The 21,895-nt window shown below is 34.2% G+C and overlaps 1 protein-coding gene across 4 annotated transcripts in view; it reads right to left on the bottom strand.

Annotated features, from left to right (window-relative positions):
• The window catches only part of LOC145260540 (E3 ubiquitin-protein ligase MIB1-like), a 265,361-nt gene that overhangs the window by 27,349 nt on the left and 216,117 nt on the right, over positions 1 to 21,895 (bottom strand). For all 4 annotated transcript variants that reach the window (XM_080118767.1, XM_080118757.1, XM_080118786.1 and 1 more), the window contains exons 15-16: positions 14,110 to 14,196; positions 9,710 to 9,838 (exon numbers count right to left, since the gene is read on the bottom strand). In XM_080118767.1, the coding sequence (XP_079974893.1) occupies positions 9,710 to 9,838; positions 14,110 to 14,196 (216 nt within the window). The remainder of the gene's footprint in view (positions 1 to 9,709; positions 9,839 to 14,109; positions 14,197 to 21,895) is intronic.

The raw sequence follows: 21,895 nt of genomic DNA, 5'->3' as shown, positions 1-21,895 counted from the left end.
TAACTTTAACAATTGAATTTAAAAATATACAAATAATATTTAGCTAAAATGAAATCAGCTTCCTTTAAATAAACTGTATTACACAAAAAGTGATTTACGCAAACTAAACAGTTTTTTTTGTATTTTTACCTGATTTTGTTTCTTCATCTAATTTATAAAATTATCAAATTATTAGATTTTCAGATCAATCTCCCCCCTCCCCCCAGTTAAAAAAAAAAAATGTATTTTGCCTCAGTTTCTTTAGTGTACAAGAATTCTGGTGAAAGAACTGACCCACTCAATTATCGTCCTATCTGTCTCCTCCCCCTCTTCATTAAAATCTTTCAGTAATTAATCAAACACTAGTCCGCCACCTTGTAATCACTAATCTTCTTTCTGACCAACAGTATGGATTTAGGCAATACTGTTCTATTACAGATATTTTAACAGTCATCTCTCAATGTATATACTATGCACTGGATAAGATAGGAGGTCAGCTGCAGACCTTGATATATACAAAACATTTGACAAAGTCTGACATGAAGGGCTTCTAATGAAAATTAAATCACACTATATATAATTAGTGTGTCGTAAGTTGTTGGAATCCATATTAAATAAAGAAGTAGTCAACCACCTCAGCCGAAACAACCTTCTTAGTGACATGCAATATGGTTTCCACTCCGCAAGATCTACAGCAGATGTGCTAATGGTTATATCTCATAAGATCAGTGAATCTCTTGACAAAGGCTTCCTTTTCAGGGTAATTGCTCTCGACATATCGAAGGCCTTCGATAAGGTATGGCATAAGGACCTACTTCACAAGATTTTCAGCTACGGTATCACTGGAAATGTTTTCTCAATTATTAAATCATTCCTTTCTGATAGGTTCATAACAGTAGTAGTTGATGGGCAGAAATCAGAGGCCCACTGCTCTCTCAGGGGTCCATCCTGGGCTCAACTCTCTTCCTGATCTACATCAATGATCTCCCAAAACATATACTTAAATCATTCGTTGACATCTATGCTGATGACACGACCATTTATGGCAATACATCAAAGTCCATAAATGACAAAGTTCTCTCTCCTCTGATCTTGAGCGCGTGGTACAGTGGGGGAAGAGGCGGCTGGTCACTTTTAATGCATCCAAAAACAAGCTTCTATCTTTACATCATAAACGCTTTGATCCTAATCTGGCATCAATTGAAATGGATGGCTTGTCTTGGGGAGGCTCTATGTTTTGACAAGCTTCTGGGTTTGACCTTTACTCCTGATCTGGAATGGAACACGTACATCAGGTCTGTTGCCAAGGACGCTGGGAAAATGGTGGGATCCTTCTACCGCTCCAGAAGACATTTCACTACTGATGCAATTCTCTATCTGTATAAAAGCCAAATACATCCAAAGATGGAGTACTGCTGCCACATCTGGGCAGAAGCTGCTAAAAACAGCCTATCCTGCCTTGACAGAGTACAAAATAGACTTTGTGGTTTAGTGGGGGATGACCTTTTCTCTTCCCTGCAGCCTCTCTCCCACAGAAGAGACGTTGTGAGCCTGTCTTTGTTTTATTGTTATTTCCATGGCAAGTGCTCGTCTGAGCTCCAATCTCTGGTCCCCTCCCCTCGCCAATCTTTCACGAAAAACACCCGTCTAGTTGAAACTACTGCCATTAATTTTCCCCACTCTTTATCTGTGCCTAAATCCAAATGTAGATTCCATGAGCAGAGCTTCTTTCTTAGAAGTGCATGCCAGTGGAACTCTCTGCTGCTTGCCTGTTTCCCACCTGACTACAATTTGGACGTCTTCAAGTCGAACATAAGCAAATTCCTGACAAACTGCTCTCTTAAGTAAGATACCCTATCAAATATCCAATACTAATGATTACTACGATACTATCTCATTGATTACTGTACATGCAATAACCCTTATCCCCAAGTGGCTTCCGGGCCTTGATAAGTGGTGACCTCCATGTAAAAAAAAAGATCCTTCTTAGACCAGAGGAAAATTCAGGTTGACCTTGGATATACACCCAAACAGCATAATATTAATGAGGGAGTACCTCAGATGTCGATTCTTAGATCACTTATTCCTGATATTCAAATGCTCAATAACATGCATAAAGGTAAAACCGATATGCACAGAATGGCAGCATCCTTAGAAAACGACCTCCAAACTGTAGTGGAATGGGGCCATAAATGGATAGTGATCATTTAATGCTACTAAGACTAAGCTGCTTTCCTTTAACAATTACAAGACGCCTCTCCAACCATAGATAGCCCTGACTAGTAACACCCAACCTGAGAGTTATTTCAAACTCCTCAACTTAACATTCACAGACAACATGAACTAGAACAAATACATTGAGGATATTGCAAAGGCTGCTGCAAAGAAGGTGGGTTCCCTTTATCAGGCTAGGTTAATTATACCTGAAAGTATCCGGTATCTCTACAAAGCCATTATTATATAGGTAGAGTACTGTTGCCACATTTGGGCTGGTGCATCTACCGCGAATCTCTCACTCTTGGATAAAGTTTAAGAAAGTCTCCAATCTAATAGGTTCCACACAGTCAACTAAGTTCTAACCCCTGTCCTATCACAGCAATGTTGCATACCTGTGCCAGTTTTACTTAGATACTGAACTTTAAATGCAATATAAACCAACATTGCTCATTTCCTTGCATAATCCCCTGTAAACATGGTTCTAAAACCCCTTATGTCCAAATGACAAACTTGTTTGAGGGGAACAAAATGCAAAAACAAAAAAAGATTTTCTTGTTTACAACTCCCCACAATCTTCTGTTAGACACAATTTCAAATAGTAGGCCTTTATGTTCCAAGTGGAAATCTGCCTTATTTAAAATAGAAATGTAAATAAATGCGATAGTGTTCAGTGAAAAAATTTACAGATTTTATTTGAAAACAATCTGTGAATTAGCCTTTTTTTTTTTTTTTTTTTTTTAAAGTGCAGCATTTGTCCAGCAAGAAAAAAAAAAAAAATTAGAAAAATTATTTTATACAAGCGGAACAAATTTCAAAATGATGCCGTCTTAAAAAAAAAAAGGAAAAGAAAAAAAAAAGGAAAATAATTCTTTATTTGTATTGAAAAACTTTTTACTGAAACTTTAACTGTTCTGACACATAAGAATTGACCCCTCCCCAACTCAATTATTGTTGCTAAAGTTTCCTTTGAAAAAAAAAAAAAAAAAAATTTGTCAGTTTATTTGACACCTTGATCTATAATAATCTTTTGCATATTGCAAGTAAGATGTCAAATTTCAAAAGAGGTCAAATTATAGAATCCAATGATTGTGTTATGATGCAAAGAAACTGAATCAATATTATTCAGCAACTGATGCCAGATTCAAGTTTCTTTAGGGATACTACATAAGTTTCACTAATACCTTTTAATTTTCATTTTATGATAAAAATGGGATTTAAAAAATTAAATAAAAGACAAAGGCATTTCGTTGACCATATTGGAAAAAAAAGGAGTTTTTTTTTTTTTGTTAGTTACATTTTCTACACCAGCTGCAGGATGGACAAAAAAATATTTAAGCTAAAAAAACAAAAAAAAAAAAAGAATTGTGGCATGAAATGGCAAAATAAGTTTCCTTATTCTCAGCAAGCAACATTTTGATGATGCAAAGAAAATAATTGTTAAATAATCTTCTGACACATTTCAGATTCAAAAGGTTCTATGCAAAGGTAGCAAAATAAATGTGGTAAAGTTTGAAAGCAACACAAAAATAAAACATCTACAGAACAAAGAAAATAGAAATCTGAAATAACTTGAATTTTTTTAAATAAAATTTTGATTATTTGAATTAAAATTTTACTTAGTGATGTCTGACTGAACAAGAACAATTTACCCATGAATTAAATAAAAGGATACAGTTCAAAACTGAATATAAAATCCAGAGTTCAACAAGACGCACCTGAAGGTTACATAAGCTGAAACGTTGTGAGAATATCATGCAAGATAACAAAACAGTCGCCTGAATAAAACAAATTTTAAATATTTGATAATTCTATGGAATGAATCATCACAGTAGATTTGAAATCGGGCCTTGAGTTTGCAGCAGATGACTGAAATTATTTTTGAATGAAGAATTTCATTTGGAGATCAATTGAGTAGAGTTATAGAAACGATAGAAAAACGGGAATGTTACAAAATACAAGAAATGGAAAGATTATCCCAACTTTTAAATATTGACTGCCATAAGGAGAAACTCTAAAGCAAGTCAATGAATGAAAAGCCTTCAACCACGCTAGAGATGTCCTTTGAATAAGAAATGTTTAATGAATATGTCAACATGTAAAAGTCCGCTTTTATTTTGGTGCTAAAAATCCTTGTTATAACTCTTTGGATAAGAAAAAGCTTAATACCTGAAGCGGAAATTACAGTAATGTATATTATTATTTCATTCGTAAACATGGGAGGGGAATTCATCTTCAAATATCTTTAATTTCGAATTAGAGACTCCGACTTATACTAAGTAAATATTAATAATGTCCTTTAAACCCCCCCTCTTTTTTTTTTTTTTAAATGGAGAGTAGACAACGCATTGTAGATGCGTTATCGACAGCTCGCGGTACTCTTGCTTCTCCTTATTTGTCTCTCAGTCCTCATTTCGAATGAGTGATTTTTCTGACAAAGGGTGAAGAAAAACCTGCTTTCCATGACGGCAGTACTTTGTGAACAGTAGCCTGAGATGTCGGAAATTTTCTGTTTCTATGTCTATCCATGTGGTCATGTCACTAGTAAGGGTGCTGGAGGTAAATGTTCCATCTGGGCTGACGTTATCCGCCTGATAGTCCGAACCTTGGATTAACCACTAAGGAGGCTGTTCTATCAGCAGGTGCAAAGTACTGGGGCTGCTGTATTGCCATCTGGTGAATGGATTCTGAACCATGCAGTATCTCTGGTGGGGCCTCTCGATGCCATACTAGTGGGCAATTGTCATGACTTTCCCTTTTCATGTGCTACAAAAATTTCCTATCTTTCTCTCCTGCTTTCCCTCTCTGTCCTGCTCCAACCAAGTCTATCGAACTGTTCCACAAATCCCAAATCCTCAACATGAAATATCTCCAGAAAAAAATCACGAATAAACCTAGAACCCCATCCTCGAACGCAGATCCCTACTACCAGGTCTCCTTCTCCAACATCAGGGGTCTACGTTCCAACCTTCCAGAGGTTGAAACACAATTACAGGAGACGAAACTGGACATATTCTTTCTAAGTGAAACTGGAATAGGGCCGACTACTTCCCTAGACGAATTCATAATTAAAGGATACTCTAACTTAACATCTAAATCTGACCCCCAAGATCGTCATGGGCATGGAATATGTGCCTACATCAAAGATGGCTTCCCATGTGGTAGGGATATGGTGGTGAAGACCCTAATTTACCTTATATGTGCTTCCGGGTTGCACTTGCTTACACCACTGCATTAATATTTGCCCTCTATCCCCCCCCAACAACTGAGTTACTATCTTTAAGAGCATATCTGAGAAAATTCACCACATCCTGTCTGCTCACCCTTCAGCTAACATCCACATTTGTGGTGACTTCAATGTCCACAATGTGGAATCGCTGACTCACTCGAACAAGACAGATGCTGATGGGAGGTTCTGTCATGATTTCGCCATTGCCTATGACCTCACTCAGATTGTTCACGAACTCACCCATGTGCCCGATACGTCCTGTCAGTACGCTAACCTCCTAGACCTTTTTCTCATAACTTCCCGAGCTATGTTCATGTTCCGTTCTGTCCCCTCTGGGATCTTCCGACCACTCGGTTGTATCAGTTAAGATAAAAATGAAATTCAATAAGTCTTCAGACGTACCTCTCCACCGTACAGTATATCGATACTCTACGGATGACTGGGATAGCTTCCGTACATTTATATCTGATCTACCTCTGCATTCCATGTTTAAAAAGGATGTGTCCTCTATAGTATCAGACCTGACCGAATGGTTAATTGTAGGCATAGACCGATTAATACCATTGAAAACATTTCAACAAAAACCTAACAGCCAGCCATGGTTCTCCCCAGAATGTGCTGCTGCCATTGCGCACAGAAATCACTTTTTCCATAGCTACCAACGTAATAGATGCACTGTGACTAGAGCTGCTTTCAGGAATGCCAGCAACCACTGTAAAAGAGTAATAAAAAATGCAAGAGAGCTATATGCTCAGTCCGTTAAATCTAAAGTTGCTGAGCAGCGGCTTGGTTCCCACCAGTTTTGGCAAATAGCAAACAGGATCCTGAACAGAAGCGTGCGTTCTATCCCAACCATCATCAATGAACCTGAGATCATCTCGTTAGCATCAGACAAGGCCAAACTATTTGCCAAGAACTTTGCAGCTAATTCTACCCTACACGATGAAGGCCATCAACTCCTCCCATAACCGACAAAACGCTATGCAACATACAAATATCTGTGTGTGAGGTCGCTAAGCTAATCAAGAACCTTGATTCCAGTAAAGCAACTGGCCCTGACGGTATTCTAATTATAGTGCTGAAAAAGATTCAACCAGAACTTGTCCCCATACTTACAAAACTGTTTAAGTGTTGCCTTAAAGAGAAATGCTTCCCAACACCCTGGAAAACCTCATTAGTATGCCCTGTATTTAAGAATTCAGGTTATAAGTCGTCTCCCTCTCAGTAAAGACCAATAAGTCTCCTGTGTGTCATGAGCAAGTTGCTGGAATCCATATTAAATAGAGAAGTAGTCAACCACTTCAGCAGAAATAACCTTCTTAGTGACATGCAATATGGTTTCCGTTCTACTAGATCTACAGCAGATGTGCTAATGGTTATATCTCATAGGATTGCTTCCTCTCTAGGGCAATTGCTCTTGACATATCAAAAGCCTTCGATAAAGTAAGGCATAAGGATCTACTTCAAGATTTTCAGCTACGGTATCACTGGAAATATTTTCTCAATCATTAAATTATTTCTCTCTGATAGGCTCATAAGAGTAGTGGTTGATGGGCAGAAATCAGAGGCCTACAGTATTAATCCTGGAGTCCCTCAGGGGTCAATCCTGGGCCCAACTTTCTTCCTGATCTACATCAATGATCTCCCAAAACACATACTTAAATCATTCGTTGACATCTATGCTGATGACATGACCATCTATGGAAACACATCTAAGGCCAAAAATGACACAGTTCTCTCTGATTCTCTCTCCTCTGATCTTGAGCATGTGGTACAGTGGGGGAAGAGGTGGCTGGTTACCTTTAATGCATCTATAACCAAGCTCCTATCCTTACATCATCAACACTCTGATCCCCATCTGGCATCAATTGAAATGGACGACTCTCCACTAGGGGAAGCTCCATGCTTTGATAAGCTTCTGGGCTTGACCTTTACTCCTGACCTGAAATAGAACACATACATCAAGTCTATTGCCAAGGTCGATGGAAAAATGGTCGGATCCTACTACCGCTCCAGAAGATATCTTACTGCTGACGCAATTCTCTACTTATATAAAAGCCAAGTACAACCAAGGATGGAGTACTGTTGCCACATCTGGGCAGGAGCTGCTAAAAACATTATCCTGTCTTGACAGAGTAAAAAATAGGCTTTGTGGGGAATGACCTTTTCCCTGTAACCTCTCTCCCACAGGAGAGACGTTGCGAGCCTGTCTTTGTTTTATCATTACTTCCATGGCAGGTGATCGTCTGAGCTCCAATCCCTGGTCCCCCTCTCGCTAATCTTTCACAAAAAACACCCGTCCAGCTGAAACCACTGTCAAAAATTTTCCCCACTCTTTATCTGTGCCAAAACCAAAATGTAGATTCCATGAACAAATCTTCTTTCTTAGAAGTGCATGCCTGTGGAACTCTGTTCCGTCTGCCTGTTTCCCACCTGACTACAAATTGGATCTCTTCAAGTCCAAAATAAACAAATTCCTGACAAACCGCCCCCTTAAGTAGATACTTTATCAAATCTCTACACTAACATACTGTACACATAATCCTTATCCCTGAGTGGCTTCCGGGCCTTGATAAGTGGTGACTACCTTGTAAAAAAAAAAAAAAAAAAAAAAAAAAATGTCAGGTGGATTGCTAATTTGATCTTTGACATTTGTCTAAACTTAAGATTGATTTCAGCAGAGAAGTAAATTTAAAAGGAATCGAAGATTAGAGGGAACAACCATGACAGGATCGAAAATTTCCACACGAGCTGTTTCTGAGAAAGAGGGAAGAACTGCCATGTTGTTGAGTGGATGTAGAGATTTCTAATCCTTTCATAAAATATTCATCTTTCATTCAACTGACAATGCATCCATATCATTTACACCCATCTTTTTTTTGTTCCTGATAAGTGGTAATTCATTAATAAAACAAGAATTAGAGCGTACATATACTAACAGGGTGACCCGACGTTGCCCGGAATTGAATGATAATCAAATGTTTCACACTCCTATATTTTTACCGCCATCAAAATGGGTGCAATCGCACATATCGATTGATTGTCTGCTCTAATTGGGATCCATTTTAATGGACCAGAAGAAGCATGTGAATGCCTCCCTGCAGTAACTTAGTCCATAATACATTGTAGTCTACATTGCACTGTAGAGAACCTACTGTTGATTTTATATAATTATTTTTTATATATAATGGCTTGAATTAAAAGTTAAAATGCAAAAGTCAAGTATCATACTTAAATTGTGCTTTAAATTTCGTTTCGAAATGTACCCTTGTCATATCAAAGAACCTGCTGTTGACTTTATATGCCTGGCCTTACTGTTTGTGTGATGATAATGGCTTGAATTTAAGTTCAAAATGAAATATCAAATATAAAGAACCTACTGTCAATCTTATATGCCTGACCTTTCGGCTTGAGAGGTAAAAAAAATTTCTCAAATGCACTTGTGATGTTAGGCTGTGTAAGATGTTAATTTTGGTTTAAATAAGCTGTTCCTTCTTTCATCTGATTATCGAAACTTATCAAAGACATTCCGATACAAAACCTATCTAAGAATACTGCCAGACACAAAGTAACTTTTTTTTTTGCAAAATTTCATTAAAAAATTGGCCCAGCTATTTTCGAGTCTGTAGGGAACAAACAAACAGACATACAGTTCCGTTTAAATAATAGATAGATGTACTTATATTCAATCTCACAACAGTTGCTTAGTTTAGTGCTTTTGTTTTATAGTGAAGCCCGATTTTGTCAGATGTTATCTGAAAGTAATTATAAAAACAATATTTTTGATAATTGTAGAACGCTTTTTAACAAAGTAAAAAAAAAAAAATCTAATTTTTTTTTGAAATACAGACTTTAGAAAACAAAATCTTTAAGTGTTTTTATTTGAATTAAGTTGAATATCTAAATTAAAAGTTGGGCTTCACCATCCTCCTTGTTTTGAATCGATTAAGCACCAAATTGTCAAGTGATACATTAAAAAAAAAGTTCAATTTTTAGAAGTTTGTGAAAAGAGTTTGTGTGAATTTTAACGCAAAATGAATTCTACTAGAGTTAATATATTTCTAAAAAATTTTCACTAATCTCTAAATATTTATTTCAGGTTGAAATCTGGAAGATTCTCTTATTAAATCTTTGCAAAATCATGAGCCACGGAAACTGATGAAGATGAAATAAAAAAGAGGGGGATATAGAAGTGCAAGAAAAAACTAATCAGAAAAGTGTAGAAGAGAAAAAGAAATTTCAAGTTTGTTGGTCGATTTGCAACGTAAAAGTGAAAATTCCGCTCACCTTGCCAACGTCTTGCATATCTTGCAATTGTCGCAATTGCGATAAAGTGTGGTGTCGCAATGCTTCGTGCAAAGGAGTATCTCCATCTTTGTCAGGGATGTTCAGATTGCATTTTTCGCGAACAAGAAGCTATAAAAAATTCAAAAAAGAAAAAAAAATATATATTTGCCATTTGCACAGGTTTTACACATTGTTTCAATTACAAAGTTTAATTTCTCTCTACAATTTATTGCATCTCTTCCCAAACTTTTCTTATAAAACATTACATAATCAAGTTAAAAATATCACCGGTGTAGAGCCTTGTAAAAATAATTTAGATAGATTTAGAAATAAACAAATTTACAAAAGAAATTTTTGTGGTGCATCTGATACAATTTTTAAGAGAATTTAAGGTGCATGTTTCCGTTAGTGCATTATTATACTGTAGTGAAGTTAATATTTAACGAAACAAATGTAGATTTAATCAGCTTTAGTGTAATTGAGAAACATACAAAACATTTTAATCAAATTACATGCCAAAATATTCCTTAGTTTTGGAATTAAGTTATGTTAGAAAAATATTTTGTATTTCTGAATTTGTATTATATGAATTATTCGGACTACTTCATCTTGACTGCTATTTTCACAACATTTCAGTTTATGTAACCTCCGACCTTCAGGTATATCTTGTTGAACCCTGGAATCTTTCCATTGAACTCAAGAATTTGCATGAAACCTTTTATTTAATCCACAGGGGTAGCAATGCTCTTGTTCTGTCAGCCATTAGTAAATAGAAGTCCTAAGTAATTTGCAACTGTATTTTGAGTGTCGCCCACGCTGAGGATTGAACCTTCAACCTCCAGAAGAGTGTAACTTCAAATGAATTGTACAAAGTACTCTATTCACTATGTCATTAGGCATTTTCTGTGGACATTCAGAAATACGTTATCAATATGAATTTATTGATCATCAAAGATGGTAATTATTGCTAATGGAAAATAATTCCAACATTTCCAATTTTAAAAGAATTATTTGAGAATTAAATTATACCATTCCGTTAATTGAACATTAAATAAAAAAGTAACATTCATTTTATTGATTTAATATTAAGCAACAAAACATTATTTTTTTTAAAAATTAAATTGCTATAATAAATAAAGATAGTCATTTTATTTCTGAAAACGCAATTTTTTCTTAATATTGGCTATTAAAGACAATTAATTCAAAATCAAAATTATTAACAGTAGAAAACCCTGTGGAATTTTCACAGAATCCAACCAGTTGTTAAGTATTTTGTACAAAATATATTTAAAAAATAAATGACAATTAGTAAAGATTTTTTTTTTGTTTTGTGTTAGTTTTCATTGTCAAATCCTTAATAGGTTTTTTGAAAGATGTTCACATAAAAATTGGTTTATAAATGAAATGATTCCCTAATTTTGAATTTAGCATACATTTTATTAATGCACATTAAGTATGGGTAAGTTGATTTATTTGAAATATTAAAAATATAAATATTACTATAATAATTAACATAAAGCTAAATATATTTTGTTTTTTAATAATGAAAACCTTTTAAATTATTTTATTTTTGAATAACTTTACTAACCTATCAGTTAAAATACAAAGGAATTATTTCACTGTTTGTGATGCTTATCTCCCCTTGACTGAATAGAATAGATATACTTATTTTCCCTTGAATTCTCTAATATTTGAAATATAAATTAAGCCATAATGCAATGAAAAATTGTGTACAGATGATGTTTTTGTTAAATACTAGTAAATGAGGAAACACTTAAAGTAACAAATCGATTTAATATTATGCCTGTAATCTAAACCCGCTTGATACGATGAGTGAATATGCTGAAATAATCATTAACTTCTATTTGTATGAAAACTTAACTGATTTTTGTTCTAGTGAGTATTTCAGAATGTTTTTCTTAAGATTACAAGCATAATACTAAATAGATTTTAACTTGAAATGATTCCTCATTTACTAATATTTAACAAAAACCAGATAAAACAATATTTATTGCTCGTATACAATACATTGCATTATGCTCAGTATACTAACTAGTGGTTTCACGCATTTTTGGACGTATCCAAAGGCTGTAAATGACAAAGTTCTCTCTAATTCTCTCTCCTCTGATCTTGAGCGCGTGGTTCAGTGGGGGAAGACGTGGCTGATTACCTTTAATGCATCTAAAATTAAACTCCTATCCTTACATCATCAACGCTCTGATCCCAATCTAGCATCAATTGGGATGGATGGCTCTCGTCTGGGTGAGGCCCCGTGTTTTGACAAGCTTCTGGGTTTGACCTTTACTCCTGATCTTAAATGGAACATGTACATCAAGTCTGTTGCCAAGGTCGCTGGAAAGATGGTGGGATCCTTCTACCGCTCCAGAAGATATCTCACTACTGATGCAATTCTCTATATAAAAGCCAGGTATGTCCAAGGATGGAATACTGCTGCCATATCTGGGCAGGAGCTGCTAAAATAGCCTATCCTGCCTTGACAGAGTACAAAATAGACTTTGTGGCTTAGTGGGGAATGCCCTTTTCTCGCAACCTCTCTCCCACAGAAGAGACGTTGCAAGCCTATCCTTGTTTTATCGTTATTTCCATGGCAGGTGCTCGTCTGAACTCCAATCTCTGGTCCCCCCTCGCCAATCTTTCACAAAAAACACCCGTCTAGTTGAATCCACAGTGAAAAATTTCCCACTCTTTATCTGTGCCTAAATCAAAACGTGGATTCCATGAACAAAGCTTCTTTCTTAGAACTGCACGCCTGTGGAACTGTTCCGTGTGCCTGTTTCCCACCTGACTACAACTTGGATGTGTTCAAGTCCAACGTTAACAAATTCCTAATGAACCACCCCCTTAGGTAAACACTTCATCAAATCTCCACACTAACGTAATGTACTTGCAATAACCCTTATCCCTGAGTGACTTCCGGGCCTTGATAAGTGGTGACCACTGTGTAAAAAAAAAATCCATCATCGGGATAGAGGAGTTCTCCTACAAGAGTTTGGAAGGCCAAAAACTTTGCATCGAGCGAGGTTGAAGCATTCATTGATGCTTAAAAAAATATACAAGATCACTATCATTACAGTCACAAAAAGAATTTTTAAAAATGGCATTGCTAAGTATCTAGAGAAGAACACCCACCTTCTTTTACCCTGTCGATAGGTTGGAGAGTTCACTACTGAAGTGAATGTGTGCTTTCATAGCCTAAAGTTGTATAAACATTGTGATGAATCATGGCTCATTGAGTAGAAATTTAAAAGCCAATACAAAATTCAGAACAAGCCGAGCATGTGGCATCTCCCCTCCACAAGTGAAGAAATCTGTTCTGGCAAAAATTTATTTTCACTAAGACTAATGTTTGTGCAAAATTTCAAAAGCATTCCAAGCATGGTTATTTAGAAAAGCAAGAACAAATGAATGAGTTTTAAGTAATTTTACCCCCGTAATGCCCCCTAGAGGGGCAACTAGAGTTATCCTGGAAAATCTGTTCTGGCAAAAATTTACTTTCACCATGACTTGATCAAAATTTTTTAAAAATCCAAGGAGTGGTTATTGAGAACAGTGCGAACAAACGAATGGATGAACGAGAGTTAATTACTAGGTCCAATCCTTCCTTTGTCGGTTGACAAAAAACCCGAGAAGAAATACAAAGAATAAACATTTGGCATTTGAAGTCTAATATTTTCTTCGGTTCAATAGATTTTCAAATTGGAATTTAATTTCCCATAAGAATCGATTTGAACGATATAAAATAATTTCGTTTTCTAAATTATCCTTCACACAATCTGCAGGTATTAAAAATCGAAAGGGAAAGGATGGAAGGTTATCTCCCCTGATTAAACATTTAGACCAAGTTAAGACAGCAACAGCTAAGTCAGCCGTTTTAGAGAAAGTCAAAATGTTAAAGACATTACCAACAAAGTCAAAATCGAGTTGGAAATTCAATCAATAGGAGACTATTTGGCCAGCAACTATTTGAGAGAAACCGTGACTTATTGAATTATTTTTATCTTGACATAATCGTCTGTTCATGATGGCTCAAAAAGTGAAAAAGCCAGGTCAGTGGTTAACTAGTAATATCGCCAATCGCATAAAGATTGGAAGAAAATACCACTATCTGCTATTGTACAGGAAAGATGTTCACCAAAATTAATAAACAAACTTTATATAAAGTCAAAGATCGCCCACATTTTTATTTTTTATATTTTGATGAGATGGAATTCGCCTTTTATTATTTACTGAAGTAAATGGCAAACAAAATGAAATCATTTTTATTTAGAGTTTAACAAGTTTTAAGGAAAGACATTATCTTAAACAATGGTAACAGCATCAGATGAAAAATAAAATTATGTTGAGAATCAATTAAACAGTTTTATCCACGGGTTACTTACTCGAACAATCTGTGTGTGTTGTCTTTCTACAGCCAAATGTAGAGCTGTTTGCAAGTTCACATTTTGAATGTCCATGTTAGCTTTGCCCTGAAAGAAAAAAAAAAGAATATTCATTGGCATATCAAACGCAATCACACATTTTTAAAAAAAATATAAAAGAAATCATTTTTCATAAAAATTCTATAAAAACGATTGCGTTTCATGCATTGGTCATTTTTGCGCGAATTCTGTTGAAAACTAAAAACCTGATAAACAATATTAAGTATAATATCAAAATGAAACTAGTGGTAAGGCCTCAATTTGAGACCTTTAAGGAATGTGGGGTCACCTATTCAGGAATTTCAGGTGCACTCTGACCCAGAGTATTAATATCTGTCAGGGTCTCATCTATGTTGAATAAAAATGGATTACAAACCTTTTGTTAATATACTTTCACAAAACAATCTATAAACCAGGTGCACACAAAATATATATTAATGGTTTTGGCATAAAATAACCAAACAATCTTTGGAGGTTGTTAATCAAAACGCATCATCAAGAGTCATATCTTTCACTTGGTGCAGATTGCGAACCAACTTGACTTATTTTTCACTATTCCTTTTGATCCAGGGCAAGTTGGTTAATGGACGCCGAACTGCTGAGAGACGTCCAATCAAAAAAATTTTCTCTCCATCTTCTTGACTTTCCTCTGCATCTTTTGCTTTCTAACATATTCTCAAAGAATAATTTTGACAAACCAGTGGTTGACTGTTTGACATGGCCAAAAAGTTTAAGGGCTAAACTTTTGATTTCATCAAATAGAGGGGGTAGGAAAGTAGTTTGACGGAGGGTGGATTTCCCCCCTCTCCTGATCAGGAGATCAAAATGCACTCGGTTATTAAATTAGTTTCAAAGCGAAGTTCCATTTTTCATTGCTATCATGACAATGACTGTTGATAAGTATATTTCACATTCTAGAAATTGACAGACTGCAACACTTCAATAATCTCCTTTCCTTAGACATTCGAATTAGTTGATTTAACACAACTTGGTAACTTTTCAAAGGTTTTTGAACATTTGGAAAATTGTTTAAATACAAATAATTTGAAAACATGAAAAGGATTGACGGAACGGACAAAATTTAACTATCTAATAGGATGGCTAGTCAAGTATTTGTTGATATTGGACATGAAGACAACCATGTTGTAGTCGGTAAGGATTGGTTTACAGCATATCAAAAATCTACCTTATTTAATGCCAAATAAAGTCATGAAATATAATTTTATAAGAAAGGTAATTATTTCTATTATTAGAACATACGGTTTTCAAAATACGTTAACGTTTCTTGATGAATGGATTGCTTTCAGAAGGAAATTTTAGTGAGTGAGAACATTACTCCCAGAAGAAAATCTTACAGAAAGGGTGGAGCATTATTTATTTGAAAACCATTACTCTTCAGTGATGATAATCTTCTTCGTTCTTAACATGATTAATCCTTGGCCATTGCCTTCTAGTCCCTAGTGGGGGATGATAAAAAAGTAGAAATGAGGTTTTGATTTTTTGAAGAATGAGATCCAATAATGATTCGGGATGAACTTGTAGATACTACAGCATGATGTGACCAACCCATTGATCAGATGTAGCCTCTCTGACCTCTAACCTAGCCACAGTAAGGAACGAAGTGGAATAGTTCAGTCACCAGGATCTCATCTTAAGGCATCACAGGTCACCAACCACAGCGTACAGGTGGCTCAGTTTATAACCCATCGTTATGTGTTCTTAGAAATTCTGTTTGATTTTATAGTCTTTAAAGCTCTTGTTACATATCCATATATCCATTGTATCATCTTTCTGTCCATGCAACACATATCCTCAACCCTCACTGGCAAGATTTCATTTCCATACATAATCACACTGCATACACTTGCTTGATAGACTCTTCCCTTGAAAGAACAAACTATATTTGGTTACAAATTTCTTGGATATTTGTGAATATTTCGCAATGAAAATACTGTTTATACATTTTACATCATAAAACATTGCAATATTTATTCGATAAGTTGTTTTCTTTTGCATTATATTTCTAAATTTAAATATTTATAATATTTGATGGAACCAGTTTTTTCTCTATTGCAGTGATCTATCTACTATAATAATTTTAATATTTAAAATTTTGCGTTTTATGAATTGCTTCATATGCATACATTTGAACACTACAAACTCTTCATTTGGATAACTTTCTTCATTGACTTGGATTTTACAATTGGGCATCTATTTTTCATTGAACCAAACTTTTTTTTTTTTTATCTTTGCTTCTTTTAGGCTTTTCATCCTTTTAGTTTTTTCAATCCATGTGCTAAATAGCAAAATTTATGATTGGCTATAAATATTTTACCAAAAACATTTCCTCTGATGATATAAACCATTTATTGAAAATCCATGGATTAAAGGAAAACTTTAAATATTTTATTTCTTGTTGAATAATAAATTTGTAAATTTTTTAATTTACTAAATTTAATTCCAAATTTTTATACATATATATATATATATAATCCAATAATCGCAACCATTATTTAATTTATCTATCATCTGTAAAGACATTTTTTCCATGTCATCGCTTAGCAACAATGATGGAACAGGCCGTGAAAATTCTACTGTGGGTAAGTTGATAGCGTTTTTTTTTTTTTTTTATTATCTGCAAAAAATTTTATAAGTGAAAATTTACATTTTTTTTTTTTTTTGCGTGACGTGGTCTGTAGGTTCAAACTCCGCACATAAATTTCTTAATGATTTTTTTTGTTAACTGGAAAGAAGTTTATATAAAATAATTTTATAAAAAAAAGTAGGTTATCTTGAGTGCAATGTAGAATAACATATTTTGGACTAAGTTACTGCATGGAGGCATGTGAAGCTTCCTCCTGGGAGATTTCACGGATTTCAATAACAAAAATATAGTCGTGTGAAATGTTCGTTGATCATCATTCAATCCTGGGCAATGTAGGGTATATATATATTATGTGTGTGTGTTGCAGAAGATCAGAACATTGGTGCCATCGGTTTCAAATTCAAACAAAGAGGACCTATATCAGACTGTTCAGCCTCTGTTTATATCTGTCTTCCTAGATATGACATCTCGTATGCTGAAGGATTTTCTACGATATTTTAATCTCCCATCTTATTTTCACTTTTGCGATCTTATTTCCAATGTTGGATTTCAACAGACAATTTTGCCAATATGTGTGTGTGTGTGCGTGTTTTCAAATTTTTACATCATATATAATACAATATATAATATAATACGGAAAAAAATGGCGAGGTTCACCTGAGCTTGAACAAGAGATCATTTGATCAGTAGTCGAATGCTCTATCACTGAGTAATATCTCCAGATGACAGCAAATCTGTTTTTTAAAAGAAATGATTTGCTGAAATTTTATTATTTTCCTTGGCCAGTGTAACGTAAAATATTCCTCTGTAAAAATTCTTGTTTATCTATTAGAGTAAAAGTCTTTAAAATCGGATTTTTTTTTTCGACTTTCAAAAATGATTTGCTGAGATTTTATAATTTCCCTTGGCTGGTGTAACGTAAAACAGTCCCCTGTAAAAATAATTTTTTTTTTTATCTATAAGAGAAAAAAGAAACTATTCTTAAGGTCGGATTTTTTTGATTTTCAATACTTATTTGATAAATTTCTGTACAAAACATTTAAGAACACTGTCAGACATAGAAATTACCCTAGTGTGAAATTTGCAAAAGATAGACTCAATCGTTTTGGAAGCTATGAGAAAGGAACTCGCACACACAAAGTGACTTTTATATAATAGTAGGGATATATAATATGGAATAAAAAACTGATGAACAATTTTATGTACATTTCTAAAAGTTTAATGATATTTATAATAGAGTCATCATTTGGCTAATGTAAAAAAAAGAAAACTAGAATCCGTTCTTCAGAACTAATTGATCTGAATATGCTTTGCAGATTCTTTTAATGCAAATCTATATAAAATCCTTTTTATTGTATTCACATTTCTTGATTATTAAATTGCGATTGAAATAAAAATTGATTTTTTCATAAGAAAATATTCTTAATCATTTTTACTTATTAAATTTACAGTTTTGAAAAAAGAATTTCCCCTTTTTAAAAAAAAAAAAAGTTACCCAGTTTCACTCCCTCTTCCCTCTTGCTTCCTTCCGGATATTTTACCAAAGGTAACTTGGAAGGAGACATGGGAAGATGTGTGTGCATGTGTACAAAGTGGGGGAGGGGGATAACATGTGAAAGAAAATAGAGCTGAAAGAATAGATATATCTACCCCCAATATAGACAGGTATGCAAAAAAAAAAAAAAAAAAAAAAAAAAAGGTAAGCATGATAGCAAAATCTTCCCCACCCCACTGCCCATTTATGGTTAGGAAGCTCCCTTTTTACTGATGACTGAGGAGGAAGCAGCAGTAGCCCCCTTCCCTCATCACCTAGTGACCCCTATTCCTATCTTAAGATGCCACACCTTTTCAGCATAAAAGGGTTGAACACATGGTCTGATTACTGGGATTAGAACGGGTGGGGGAGGGTTTGGTTAACCCGAACACCGCTGGCCTTTCTACCCTTCCATCTTCTCAGACAATCTCTACCTTTTTAACTTCTCTACAAGTCCACAACCACAAATCAAGAACTATTTCGACAGAAATACCTAGACTTTTTTTTTTTTTATCTTCACCACCCCCTAATTATTAGGTCACAAATATTAATATAAATAAATGAGGGGGGGGGTATTTTTCTGAATAACTAAGACACACCATAATAATGGTTGGTTTTTATAAGGATAGGGCAGATTTTTTTTATCTTTTTATTTTATGAAAAAACTAAATAAATAAAAGGAAAAAGTATAATAGATAAGAGACTTGGTGTATTTTATTTTATTATATATATATTCTATGGAATGCTGTGCCTGTAAAAGATAGGGCAATTTTTGTAGGAAATTTTAAGTGGGAGAGCTCAATGCTTAACAGAGCAAAAATAAAAATTTAAAGAAACAAATAAAGAAAAAAAAAACAGAAAAAATAAAACATTAACCAAATCTTATAAATTTATTTCAACCCAATAACACCTTTCCAAATTAGAAAATTGACTAAAGATTGTCGTTTGACTGAGAAATGAAACCTAGTTCTGCTCAGTCTCAAGAGACAATGGATACCACCTGTAAAAATGCTTGTAGTGAAACAAAGATTACATAATTCCTCACCGTGTCTTCACTTGGACTGTCATTGTTTTTGAGTTTAATGCCACGAAGTCAAAGATCATCAGAAACAATGTCAAGAAAAAGACTGGTGTTATCTTGAACTTTTCTTCTCTTAAAAAATGAGTTGCAAAGACAAAGCTTGAGAGTCTAATCCACCCTCTAATATAATCCATAGCTGAATCTACTGTCATATAAAAGGAACTTTGTGTGGGTGTGAGTTTGTTCTTTATGGACTCTAAAACAGTTGGGCCGATTTTTATGAATTTCACAAGAAAGTACTTTATGTGCCTGGCAGTGTTCTTAGAGAGGTTTTGTATCAGAATACCTTTGTTAAGCATTGATAATCGAAAAAATCCAACGAAAGAAGGAATAGGCAATTTTGACTAAAGTTAACGCCTTATACAGCTTAACATCACAAGGACATTTGAAAAGTTTTATTACTGCACAAGTAGAAAGGCCAGGCATATAAAAATTACCAGTATATTCTTTGATATGACAGGTGCACATTTGAAATGAATGTTTCTGTTTAGAGCAAAATTGAACCATGATACTTGACTTTTACATTTTAAACTTTAGTTCAAGCCATTATATAAAAATAATTTTATAAAAATCAACACTAAGTTCTCTACAGTGCAATGTAGACAACAATGTATTGTGGACTAAGATACTGCAGGGAGGCACGTGAAGCTTCCTCCCGGTGCACTGTAATTGGTCCCTGACTAGAGCAGGAAATCACTTAATATGAATGAAAACTGGGAGCTTTCACAAATTTCGATGACAATAAAATACAGGACAGTGAAAGTCGTTGATCCTCATTCAATCCAGGTCAACATTGAGTCTCCTTGCTAGTAATATATATACTCGGGGTTTTTTTTTTATATTCAAAAGTAATGGACTAATGAATTCAACGAGGTTGTTAGATAGTGCTCAATAAAAAGAGCTGATAATACTTGTTTATTGTTATATAAACATGCTCACATCCCGCTGCTACAAATAGCCACTTGTTTCAATCAAACAACAGATATCATCAGGCAGCGACTTGACTATTCAAAAGTTCAATGAATAATCTATAACCTATATAATAGGCTATTCATTGAACTTTTGAATAGTCAAGTCGCTGCCTGATGATATCTGTTGTTTGATTGAAACAAGTGGCTATTTGTAGCAGCGGGATGTGAGCATGTTTATATAACAATAAACAAGTATATATATATATATATATATATATATATATATATATATATATATATATGATGTCAGCAAACTAGATATTGAGCATTGTTATTGATTGTTCATCTAATTTGTACATGTGACAATATCAAATTACTTTTCAAGCCTGCCAGTCTGACACAACAATTGCAAACATGTCCTATACAAGTAGTGAATTGGCCTCTACCTTTATGGATTCATCCTTAGGTGATCATTTATAACTTGTCACAGATTGGTACTCTTTACCACACGAGTAGCAAGTTTCTTCTCTTTGAGGGAGATAGTTGTGACTGACTTGTAAGATCAGCTTTGCTCAGACATACATTATAACAATCTCCAAAGACTCGATAACTGAGAATCGCAACCATTTTATTTGTTGTTTCTGAAGTCCCTTTTCTAACAGACTCTTAAGTTGTCCATGTCTTTTGTTTCATATCTATTAACATACTCATATCCTCTGCCCATCTGCAATATTTAACGCACTTAGTTGCCAATTACTGTTAAGAATCCTACATATTCTGAGAGAAAATCTTTGTAAATTGATTTCTTTAAAAAAATAAATAAAAATAAAAAAACTATTTGGGGTACAATCATCTCGTATTCTATATACCTGCCTCTATCACCTTAAGTGAAGTTTGTGTAATGATGCAACAATCATTTGGCTGAAGCACTGCCACAGCACTAATATGCATATGCCATTTCCCACGTAGAATTCAGCAAATACACTACCTAATGTTCAGGTGTCATATATATACACATACAGTGAACCCTCTAAATATGAAACTAACTTGTTCTGGTCCCCTCATTAAATTTTATAATACGGTTAAAAACAAAATGAAATAAGAGCCAAATAGTATCTAACCATTAACACATGTAAATGAAGTAGATATCAGAATATAGTACAATATTTTTTTAAAATTTTAATATGAAAATGTGGAACTTTACCTTTTTAGTGATGCAAGGCCTGAACTTTATAAAACACTTAAAATTAATTTCATTCTTTTTATTTTTATTTTCTAATTATCAAAACTTAGCACTTAACTTTATAATACACACAAAATAAATTTACTTTCTTACAGTTAGTTTATGATTTCTAAGAAAAATAATAAACTCCACCATCCCTTACAAAAATTTCCGAGGGTGTACGATAAAAATTAAAGCAGAAAAATTTTCTTCAATCTTTATTCTTCATATATGATAAAAATTGTAGCGCGTATATTTTTCAATTATTTTTAATTTATGGACAGGTAAGTAGGAAAAAAATAAATTCAAGTCCAACAAAAAATGGTTTCCAGATAAAAAAACAAAAATTCCAGAAAATTACAAAAAAATTTTAATTGAATGAAACTCCAATTTT

This window comes from Euprymna scolopes, chromosome 3 (assembly GCF_053919585.1).
Source record: "Euprymna scolopes isolate OS-2025 chromosome 3, ASM5391958v1, whole genome shotgun sequence".
Taxonomy (NCBI): Eukaryota; Metazoa; Mollusca; class Cephalopoda; order Sepiida; family Sepiolidae; genus Euprymna; species Euprymna scolopes.
Note: the sequence above shows the minus strand (reverse complement) of the source record. Positions and strands in the feature narration are given on the sequence as shown.